Source organism: Urocampus carinirostris, chromosome 15, assembly GCF_059441175.1.
Source record: "Urocampus carinirostris isolate Australia breed hairy pipefish chromosome 15, RoL_Ucar_1.0, whole genome shotgun sequence".
Taxonomy (NCBI): domain Eukaryota; kingdom Metazoa; phylum Chordata; class Actinopteri; order Syngnathiformes; family Syngnathidae; genus Urocampus; species Urocampus carinirostris.
In genome coordinates, this window is record NC_142363.1 from 5,676,557 (window position 1) to 5,689,144 (window position 12,588).

General features: G+C 37.3%; 1 protein-coding gene across 1 annotated transcript in view; it reads left to right on the forward strand.

The window, feature by feature from the left end:
- pdss2 (prenyl (decaprenyl) diphosphate synthase, subunit 2) overlaps nt 1-12,588 on the forward strand; it is a 46,663-nt gene that overhangs the window by 16,985 nt on the left and 17,090 nt on the right. The window contains exon 3 of the mRNA XM_088355015.1: nt 8,090-8,288. Coding sequence (XP_088211141.1) covers nt 8,090-8,288 — 199 coding nt within the window. The remainder of the gene's footprint in view (nt 1-8,089; nt 8,289-12,588) is intronic.

Below are 12,588 nucleotides of genomic sequence, written 5' to 3' on the forward strand. Positions count from 1 at the left end.
TGGGGTCCAGGCCAGCCGCAAAAAAATAATCTAAAAATAGTATAAAATGTTTTTGTTTTTTTATAGTGAACAACAAACTATGAATGTGTGGATCCAAAAGAACTATAATAACATGAAATTCCAACAATCATGACGTCAGAATGTCCCGAAATTAACTTTAAGTACCAGCTTTTTTCAAGATTCAAGATTGTCTGTAATGTCATTAATTAATTTGAATGATAAACATGCATTTCAGGTGAATTGGCCGGTCCAAATTGTCCCTAGGTGTGAATGAGCGAATGAGTTGTCTGTCCCTGTGTGCCCTGCGATTGGCTGGCAACCAGTTCAGGGTGTCCCCTGCCCACTGCCCGGAGATGGCTGGGATGGGCTCCAGCCCCCCCGTGACCCTAATGAGGATAAGCGGTGCGGCTAATGAGATGAGATGAGATGAGATGAGATCTTTTTTGTTATTGATATCAATGTTGTGAAAAATTGTATGCAACAGGATTGGACATAGCACTCCAGTGTAAAAATGTGATAAAGACTTTAAAGATAAATAAAGAGAAAAGACTATTAAAATAAAAGGCAAAGAAATTTCACAACGTAGTGCTTAGAGACTGGCCTGAGTGAAATAACTGTTCGTGAATGTAAATGAATAGTGCATCCGAGCAATGTTGCAACAAAAAGAAGTTTAATAACAATTTAGCACAAGAGAGAATCCAAAATAAGTTACAATAAAATAAAAAGAGATTTACCCAACAACCCCGATGTACAGTGTTTAGAAAAGAAGTTCAAATCCTTTGACCCTCGTCTAGTGGTTAAGGGATCCACCCACCATATATATATATATATATATATATATATATATATATATATATATATATATATACCGTATTTTCCGCACTATAAGGCGCACCTAAAAGTCTTAATTTTTTTCAAAAGCTGACCATGCGCCGTATAATACAGTGCGCCTTATATATGGCTCAATATTAAATCGCAAGGTCTCGCAACTTATGCAACAGCCGCCGACTCGATTTACCCCGAACGTGGAGTAGTCCGCGGTGTATGCTGGGATTTATATACCGGCATTTCATTGGCTAACCAATGTGTCAATCATCATTTGAATCGATCGCTATTGGCTAAAGTTATTCGGAGCCTCGGAAAGGCTAGAGGGCCGAAACAAACACTGCAATTGGCCTAAAAAGATGCGTCAATCATCAGTTAAATCGATCGCTATTGGCTGAAGTTATTCGGAGCCTCGGATAGGCTAGAGGGCCGAAACAAACCCTGCAATTGGCCGAAAAAGATGTGTCAATCATCAGTTAAATCGATCGCTATTGGCTGAAGTTATTCGGAGCCTCGGATAGGCTAGAGGGCCAAAACAAACCCTGCAATTGGCCGAAAAAGATGACTGAATAGCAAGCTTTCTAAACTACGCCATAAAGAAACATGTTTCATTAGTCTGTATTTGTAAATATTTTACTCTCCTGGATTTACTACACTCACGGTTGTAAGAAGACTATGGTTGCGTATCATTATTGAACGTGAGAACTTAGGTGAGCTATGCGGCTTTATATTTTCCCGGTATCTTGTTTTAGAACGATCTTGATGTTGCTGTGATGAGTTGAGTGAATTAAACTCAATTCCAAGTGTTTATTGTCATATGCACAGTAAAGTTGCGAGCGAAAAAGAAAATAGAAACTAAGGAATGGTTGGCATTTCTTGAATCCCAAGACTTTAACCTTCCGAATGATATTTGAAATGATGCATTTGAGTGGCATCGTACGGACACTGCATCCGCACATGTCTACGACACGTATTTGCTTCTTAGCAAGCTTTGGGAATGTTAAGGGGGTAATCAGTTTGACTGAATCATCTGACTGTTTTGTCGACGTTCCCATTGTAGCGCCTTATAATCCGGTGCGCCTTATCTATGGAAGATATAGGACCAAAAACTATTTTTTGGGGGTGCGCCCTACCACCCGGTGCGCCCTATAGTGCGGAAAATACAGTGGAACCTCGGTTCTCGACCAAAATCCGTTCCAGAACCCTGTTCGAAAAGCGATTTGTTCGAACACCGAAATAATTTTTCCCATTACAAATAATGTAAATCGTTTTAATCCGTTCCAACACCCTGAATGTTTACCTTTGTTTACCTTTAAGACACAAATAACATAAACATAAATGTAACCCAGGCTAATCGTACATTCGCGTTATCGTAATCTTCTGTACGAAAGATTACGTTAACATGAACATGTAAAAATAAAAAAAAAGGATAAAGAAAAGAATTATGAATAGGATTTTTTACCTTTGTGGTGGTCAGCAGAAGGCGCAGGTGGACGGTGGAGAGGGACGAAGGAGGAAGGAAAATTATTGTTTGTAAGGAGAGTCCCCTTCCATAAAAACTTCGGGGAGCTCTTCTGTCTGAGGGGTGCTCACACGTTCAAATCTCTTTGCTACGGATGACTCGGCTACAGGATGTTCTTTTCTCTTAAAATATCTATCCAATATCACTTGCTTCTGCCTTCTTTTTAGCACTTTTCGGAATTTGTTCATGACAGTGTCGTTAAAGTCATTGATGACTCTGGTGACTCCAGCTTCATCGGGGTGGTGGAGTTCGACGAAATTCTGTCTTTGCTACACATTTGTTTAATCTCAGACGCCCCCTATTGTAGTGGAGTTGCAATTGCACCTGAGAAAATTAAAAGGAGTAAAAAAAAATGTGATGTAAAACATTCTCCCCTAGACGGTACCACTACACTACAGTTAGCCATAGCTGTATCGCGGATTACTTAACGTGGTTTTGCGACTTCACGTATTTTCATCACCCGTACGCCGCTCAGCATCCCACCCTCGCGTACGCACTCATGCGTCGTACCAGCGCTCAAACTCTGATTTTTGTTCGAACTACGAAGCAAGAATTTCTCGAATTTTTTGTTCGTACTCCGATTTGTTCGAACTGTGAGTCGTTCGAAAACCAAGGTTCCACTGTATGTATATGTATATATATATATATATATATATATATATATATATATATATATATACATGGGCAGCACGGCGGCGCAGTAGTTAGCGCGTGTGCTGCACAGTTCTAAGGTCTTGGGAACCTGTGTGGGTTCAAATCCAGCTACCGGACTTCCTGTGCGGAGTTTGTATGTTCTCCCCGTGCTTGCGTGGGTTTCCTCCGGGCACTCCGGTTTCCTCCCACATTCCAAAGACATGCATTTCAGGTGGATTGGCCGGTCCAAATTGTCCCTCGATGTGAATGAGCGAGCGAGTTGTCTGTCCCTGTGTGCCCTGCGATTGGTTCAGGGTGTCCCCTGCCCACTGCCCGATGATTGCTGGGATGGGCTCCAGCACCCCCGCGACCCTACTGAGGATAAGCGGTGCAGCTAATGAGATGATCTTACATTTTATAATCATGGATGACAAGGCATATTTTCTAAGCATAAGACATTTATTCAAAAAAAATTTTAGAAAAAATCCTGTTTGCCATTGAATGTGTCATTTTTTTTCAACAGTTGATTGTATGCAGTTTCTCACCTGAGCCAATTCACCATGCTATACAAACTCAAGTTGAGAGTACTACCCTCTATCGACCAGAGGGAGCATTTGGTCTGCATTTATTGAAAAAAATCAAAACTTTTGATATAAACGACCCACGGACTCGTTTCTTTTTTTAACATAGCTAGAAATTCTTAACTGGCAGGTTTAAATTGTCCAACGGGTGACTGGGTCTGGGCCGCGGGGCATAAGTTTGACATAGCTGTTTTAAACCCGAGTCATTTTTAATAAGCCTTCTCATTTAGCAACAGAAAACTTAAAATATGTTTAAAGTATTGTTGTTGTAGTTGTTGCCTTAATCAGCGATCCCAAGACTTTGGACTGTGAGTAAAATAATGTCGGATGGTGTCGCCTACCTGAGCTCACTCACTTTGTGATGAAGCTGACAAGTTTGTCGTTGATATATGGTAGCTAGCGAGGCGGCAAAAACTTCGGCCTGTCATCACTCAAACGCCTCCTTGGGATCTATATTTTCGCGTTACACAGTGGGCATATGATGATTTGGCCCGTTATGTTCCACAGGTGATATTAGAGAAGGTGAAATGCTTTAACACGTTTGCATTTTGAGTGAGAAGCTGTTTGTTTTTGATAAGTCTATTTTCTTTTCACTATTGGAAAACTGCAAAGGAAATTGCCTAGGATGCCAATTTGTTTTTTTGACTATTATACCTCATTGTTGTTCATTGATTTGAGTGTTGTGCACTGTTTACATAATTGTCTTTATGGGCCAATCATGTTGCTGTTCTTTGATTCCACATCCTAAGGGAAGATTTGCTTTTGGAACATAGTAGATTTGATCAAAAGAAAGGGCTCAAGAGGATAGGTTTTAGAACAGGTTGGAATTTCTTATATGAGGTTTAGGTCCACTCCTGTTCTCCTTGCAATGTCTTTTCTCCTTATTTTGAACGTCTACTAAACTTCAAACGTAACACTTTACTAGGAGCGTTACCAGAGGGGGCATAGGTGGGCCGTGCCCACCGGCAGATATGCTCTGCCTACCCAAAGAAAAGTGCATGTAGGAAAAATGAAACAAAAGGATAAAGGGAAAATTAAGTGCAAAAGAAGAAAAATACTTGAAAGGCTAGGGAAAAAAGAAACAAAAGAGAAGGGAAAAAAAAAAAAAAAAAGAAGACAGATTTTAGGTGGTCCCTTGGTCAGTAAACTACCGATAATAATGTAATATTATGCACAAAATGAATTAATTTGTTTTTTAATCAAATAAAATAATTTATTCTTTTAGATGATGTATTATATAGCATTTTTTTCTTTCTCCAGTGAACTTAAAACTCATTTAAACTTCGAACCTTTTTATACGAAGCAACTTTAAAGTCAAGCGTGAAACAAAATCATACATCCATTATTTGCACCGCTTTTCCTCAGAATAGTCGTGTGGGAGCTGGAGCCCATCCCAGCTATCTTGGAGCAGTGGGCAGGGGAGACTCTGAACTGGTTGCCAGCCAGTCGTAGGGCACATAGAGACATACAACTCACCCACTCGTTCACATCTAGGGACAAATTGAACCGGCCAATAGCCCTGACATGCATGTTTTTGTAAACTGGAGTGCCCGGAGGAAACCCACACAGGCTCAGGGAGAACATGCAAACTCCACACGGGGAGGTTGGACTTGAACCCTGAACCTCTGCACTGTGGGGCTGCGCGCTAACCACCCAGCTAACCGCCCAGCCTGAAACACAATCAAAATGTAAATTTTAAATAAGTTTTATCTTTTTAGTGCAGCAACAGATAAAATACAAAATACAAGAATAAACTAAACAGTTTTTTGCAAAAGCTACCGGTAATCATGAAACACATCTCTGAAAAACACTGGAAACATAAATAATATAAAACAATTCTAACCTTTTATATACTCAACAAAATTAAGGTCCACACATCAAAATCCATGGAAAAAATGCATATTGACCAATCACAAGGGAGGAAAAAAATCATATAGAAGGGAGCTGGCTGTCTATTGTTTTAAATAATGAAACCTGATCTAAGCTGCTGCTGGATGATTATGTTTAACGTGCATTAACGCTGTGTAAAAGGGTAAGAATAGTTAGTTTGACATTCTTGTAGTTTGAAAGATTTTGCCATCACTTCCAAGCATCTTTTCCTATTTGTTTCAATGACCGTGGCAAGAAAACGTTGCTTTTAGTTGCGAGAGCAAGTGTCTAACCAACCAGACAACAGATGTGATTGAGAAATGTAAACTACAGTACATTACTGAATGTTAATCACATCTTTTTTTAAAGCTGTCATTGAACTTTGCAATTGCCTGGCCTGCATATGAGATGAGTGTGTGCTGGTTTCTGTGTTTTGGGATAGACGGGGGGGGTTGCTTAAGGGTTCGAGGGGATCAGAGCTGGCTCATCAGGTTCTTACTGTGGCTGAAAAAGAGGTAAGTGGCTATCAGGGCGCCCGACCCTGTCACGATGAATCCCTCCTGCCGCACCCCTATTTGTCCCTTCTATATGGAGAAGGTCCTAATTATCCCCCACCAACGCCTGAATCAACATTTGATTATATCCTCCCAGAAGGCTTCAATTCACCAAACAGGAGCAAAAAAAACTGTTGTATGCTAATGAAGGTTTTAGGGCTGCAACAGCGAATCGATACAATTTATTAAGATCGATTATTAAAAGGGTTGGCAACTAATTACCTCATTGATTTCTCGTTTTGCGCAATTTATGCCCCGCTAAGCACGTTAATCAATGCAAATTAGTGCATTGGATCTTGTGAAGTTGTTAAGTTGTAATACCACTGGTCCGGCATAAAAGTATCTTACTTTTTGTAATGATTTTTTGGGGGGAACATTGCATCATTACAAACAAAATTAGCCTGAAATAGTCAAACAATACAAAGTTAACAAAGGAAAAGAAAGTGCTGCAGAATTACCAATAAAAAAAGGAAAATAAATGAACAAAATATACAAAGTAAAAAGAAAATGATAATAATGGCATGTTTATCTCAACACAAGGGGGCAGTTTTAAGCATATAGTGTATTTTTTGCACATTGAGAGTGTTGATCATAGTCAAAGATTTAACCCAAAAATATCAAATTTGTTGACAACAGTTTTAAAAGAGGTTTTATATTTTTCATATATGGCGGATAAAAGTTTTGCTCGTCAAAAGTTTTTATTAATTTCCTTTTCTTCTTCTTTTGTTTTGTGTGATAAGTCTAAATATAATATGATCTTTTGATAAGGTGGTAGGAAAAGGTGTCTTACACATTTGCAGGTGTATAGCATACATTTGTATGTATATTTGTATGTTTTAAGGGTATTTGTCAAAAACTTTTTTAATGTTTCTTATAATATTATGTTGTGTTGTGGACTATTTTTCTATCCATACACAACTGATATTTAACCAAAGAGGAGGAAGTTAAAAATGTGTTTTTTAAAAATCAGATTAATCGAAAGAATTATTGATTGATTCATCGATTGTTAAAATAACTGTTAGTTGCATCCCTAGAAGAGTTCAGATTAATGAAATGACAGGAAGTGTTTTTTGAATCATCTGCATGTGTGTGGATGCGAATGTGTTACTAGAAGGTTGCATCAGGTGAAGCGTTATATCAATAGTGTGTATGAAATAAATGAGGTGAATGCAGAAATGAAATTATTTTACACGGGAAAAATATCTAAAATGAGTTTGTTTCCAAATGACAGCCCATTTGTGGCCTGCCATCAGTTATGGCCTATACGACTCATACCATATTTTGCATTTTTCTTTAATATATTACAGCTGACAGTATCATTTTTTTCTTTTCAAACCAATGAAAATCCAGACTATGGACTATTTTACTTTATATACAGGTAGAGATTTTCTTTTTTTTTAGTTTCTAGTAGGATTGTTTTTCTCTAAAACTGTATTGACTGTCTTGGAATGCATTGCACTTGTTTTTATTAATTTTTTTTAAATTATGAACATGAATGTCCTTTATTTTGTGTACAACAACCTGGGTGTCCTAACAGGCGCTTCGAGATCAACTTTATTATTATTACTATTATTATTGTACTTTTAATTATCATTATTAATATTGTTATTTCTTTACAATTTATTTTTCGATAAAGAATATCAAGTCTGTTTGAAAATATCTTTAGTAGAACTTTTAAAAAATAACTTGGTGGTAAAAGCATGTCGAAGCTTTCGTTTTGACAGTTTCTCATGCTCAAACTCCTCCCCCGAGTAAAAAGCCAGCTTTGCATGTCTCACCTTACTTAGGGCGTGACGTCATCTCAATGCTGTTCTTTTGGAAGGCTTGTTTTGGTTTTATTTTATTCTTTTAGCCGAAACTGAAAATGCTCTTTAGTTCATTTTTGGTAGAAAGATTTTCAGTGGCAAAGATTTGGTGAGTCCTTAATTTTTAGTTTCAGGAACGAGTAACCAAGCAATCAAATTGAGACTACCTGCTACTTGGTTTATAACTATGCTTTTTTTGTTTATTGATGAAAGACTCTTTAATCTCAAGATTCTGGACAATACCCCATTTTAATGTTCGTAAAATGCATTCATTTTTTGTTTTGTTTTTGTGTGTCATAGCCAGCGCAACTTGGCCGAGATCACAGAGCTGATCCACACGGCGTTCCTGGTGCACCGCGGTGTCGTCGATCTGAAAGAGTTGTCTTCTTCGGACGGCCTGCTGAAGGACATGGAGTTTGGGAACAAGATGGCTGTCCTGAGCGGGGACTTCCTCCTTGCAAATGCTTGTACTGGATTGGCCCAGTTAAACAACACCAAGGTAATTTTAGTATTTTCATTGTGCATTATGTTCTGCATCCTGACTAGCTAAACAGTGACGAAGAAAGTAGGTCTTGGGGCGGCAGTAGCTCAGGAGGTAGAGCGATCGTTTTAGGATTAAGGGATCCCAGTTCGAATCCCAGCTTGTCCGTGTTACATGTCGAAGTGTCCTTGGGTAAGACATTGAACCCCCAATTACCCCCAATAAGCAGGTTAGCGCCTTACATGGCTGCACAGATCACGGCCGCTATTGGGAAATGTGAAGCACAATGTAAAGCGCTTTGGGAAGTCATTGACTTGAAAAGCGCTATATAAATGCAGATCATTTCATTTCATTTCAGTATTTCAATACTTATGTTTGTCCTTTGGTTTTAATGTTAATTAGAGTATTTCATTGTGTAATAGTAAAATGAGATAAAGGTTTCTACTTGGGATTTCGTCTCTCATGGGATCTTTATAAAACGTAACCCTCGTGATAAACAAGGGTTCACTGAATATGTATTTCCCTTGTGTGCAACTCCACAATGCAAATAAACTGGAAAACCCTCAATAGTCTTATTAAAGCAACAATCGACTTTTCAACATTTAATTCATATTTTCATTACTACTACTACAAGTGCTAAGATAGCCACCCACCTAACAGGTTAGAAACAGTTTTATATTATTTACACCCAATAACAATGCAGTGTATAGATGCATTCAACATGGTAATGAAAAGAAAAATGGTTTGACTTCTTTTTAATATCGTTGACTGTAGTAGATCATTATAAGTTGGCTCTTTAGAGTGTGTTTGTGGTTTAAGAACCTTTTTAAGCCTTTGTGTATTGTGGTGTTTAAGTCTTAAAGGTACAGTGTGTAATGTTTGACCATAAGATGCTGTTGTATGATGTAGTGCAGCTTAAAAAGAGTGATATATAACGAGAAAGAATACAAAGTATGGAGGCTTAAAGCGACCAAACCACACTTCTTACTTCTCATTTTTTACCTAATTTGTTGAGTTTTTTGGGTACCCATAGCAGCAATTTTGGACAATAATGTCAGCTCCCCTTAGGTACGGCTCATGTTATGTTAAATAAATGCTAGTATTTAGTAAAAACCTGCAAAGTAGAACCTTTGATCTATTTATGTATTTATTACTCAAGAACAAACCCATTTTACAGGCTCAAGTATTTGTTTTACAAAAAAAAGTACTGTACATTATAAATCTTATTTTACAAATAACTTCTGTACTGTCAAATTTAAAAAAAATGCTATTTGGTTGAACACCTGTATGAATTAAGGATACGATCCACTTTACATTACATGATACTTTGCCACCATCTGGTTCTGTCCTACAAAAACCATACATTTTTGAAAAAGTGCCAGGGAGCGCCAAAGACCCGCATTTGGCTTTCTGAGCTGTTTTAACGGGTGTAGATGTCTAACTTTGTTGGCGATAGAAAGCATCTTCCTCGGTTTAGTCTCAGGAAGCAGAACACAATGCATGAGGAAAATCCCCATAGTAGCGAAATCGCTATAAGCTAACCGCGAAAAGGCAAGGTATTACACTATATTGCACGATATGATGATTTTTGCTTATAATTTGAATCAATCTTGTTTTTAATGACTGATTTTTTATTTTACCACTAAGGGGTGCTAAATAATACACACTGTCCTTTTAATTACCATTCAAGATCAAATAAATTCTGAAGTTCCCAGAAAAGTTCCAGTATTATTCAATAAAACAACATAATTTAGAAATCTGACCAAAATGAGAGGAGACAGGGACCTGAACAATGTTAACTAAGGGCTTTATGTTCAAAGTGAGTTTGGATAATGGTTATCCAAGGCGTGATTGGATGTTGTAAAAAGCAATCAAATACCAGGTTGTTATAAGCTATTGAGTCAAAGCATATAATTGAAGGCGGATCCCATCATCAGTCTATATTCTCAATCACTCAGGCACATCTTTTTCTGTCCTTCATAAATCACATGTTCATGAGAGCCTCTTCATCAGCTACGCTCACCGTAGATTAGTACTAACTTTTCCTTTTAATTTCTATTGTATTATTGTGGAATAGTTTGTATTGAGGGGAGTAATATAGTTATGCTTTGCTCCACTATTTCCTTCATACATTCATTTTATTTTGGGGAAAACTTCATGAAAAATAAGCTATGCCACAAATTTCTTTTCTAAAAGAATACAGTATATAGTTGTAAACATTCCGTTAAGTGCTGACTTAATACTGAATTTTTTTTAGGATGATTTTCAAAAGTTTTTTTCTGTTTCTATTATTTTCTGTTTCCACTACGAGTGTAAAGAAAATTTCATAGAATACCAGTTCCTTATTTTAACTTACTGTTGTTTGTTGTTTTGATTATTGCATCATTGTCGCATTAGGCCAATTCTATTGCTATTTTTGATTATCACATCTTTTGGGGCTGTTCTGTTTACGTAACCTTAAAGATTCAAGAAAAAGAGGGAGCTCAGAGGAGGGGTATAGAGGGGCATGGAATTTTCTTAACAGAGAGCCCCTTTCTCAAGTTCAAAATCCATTGACGTCTTCTCGTCTTATTTTGAGTGTATACTAAAGTTTAAATTTAACAGATTTCATTACATTTTATAATGAAAATGAAAGCAATCCCTGGTTCAGTTATGTTGAGGCTTAACAGAAATATTGTTTTTGATTCAACCTCGAATCCTCATGAAGGGTAGTGCGCTTTAAGTGTACAGCAAATGTGAGGACTCTTTACAATCAACCCAAACAAGGAGGGATAGGAATTCCAGAAAATATTTTACAAGATATGTTTTATGGAATCCTTAAACACCAAATTTGCACGAGGGACGTTCGATACCAAAAACAGATTATTGTAGATATTTTCACGCTGACACAAAGCCCAACAGCAACTCTATAAGAATGGATTTGAGTTATTTTGAATGCAGGATGCACTTGCAATAGAATATGTGTAAAATAAAGCTGTAACTATAACATATAGTTTAAAAAATATAGTGGTCGGAAAAAAACGGTTCTCATGTGTCTCCAAAAATTCTTGGGGACTAAAATATTATAATCATATATCATGTTTTCCTAGTCAATAACTTTTAAGTAATGTCTAATTTTTCTCTTGATTAGAAAACAAGTTCAAAATGTAGTCAAATATGGAGACAAATACTACAATTTAGCATAGTTTTTTGCCATTTGGGTAGGATTTTGAGTTGAAGTGTACAGTATACAGCTTAAGTATTCATAGACAAAACATTCCTACCCAACTGGTAGAAAATGTTTCAAGTATTTTTTGAGAATATTTTGAACTTGTTTTTCAAATAAAATTGAAAAAAAAGTATTACTTCAATTTATCATAATTATCTGAAATAAATTCAATCCCCTCGTGCCAAAAACGAAAGGAAACCCAGAGTGAATATCAACTTTGCATAGCTTGTCTCAATTTTTTACGCCTTTTTCGGTTGTGTTGATTCTTTGGCAAAAACCAAACATGCCAATTGGCACACAAGTTGTAGTATTGAAAATTCCGTGCATCCCTAATTTTTAGTATTGGTTTTCCGACAGCATTGAAAAAATGTAATTGAAAAGGGAAACTGTCAAATGAGATCATTATTTAGCATTTTGCGTTTTTTTTTTTTTTCATGTATATTTTTTAACAATAAACTTTTTGCAGAGAATAAGCTAACTGAAGAAAAAGAGAACATGAATAGATGGACAAACTGCTTCAAACTTTACAACCACCCGACACAAGGAGACCCTGAGATCCTTAAGAATTCCAGCACAGAGGAAAAAGACAATTTCTCTCTCTGTCCTCAGAGAAGAAGTAGAGGCAGAAATTACCTCCCTGAAGACTAGAAAGTCTCCAGGAATTCGACAACAGCCCATCAGAACCCATACGAAATGGTGGCAAGCAAACTATAGACTTATTGACAAACATTTGCAGAAAGATCTTGCAAACAGGAAAGTGACCATTTGCATGGACATAATCACATATAAATCATGCTACCAAAGAAAGGAAGCCTTCAACCATGCTCCAACTACAGAACCGTATGCCTCATCAGCCATGCAAGTAAAGTTATGCTAAAGGTCACACTGAACAGACTGAAACCACAAGCTGAAAATATTTTAGCTGAAGAACAGGCAGGTTTCAGGGATGGGAGGAGCACCACAGAACATATTTTTGATCTGCACATCCAATGTGAGAAGTTTCAACAACTTCAGAGAAACCTCGATCACATTTTTGTTGATTTGAAGAAGGCTTTAGACAGAGTATGGCAAGCGGCTTTATGGGCCACCATGCTGAAGTACAACATGGGC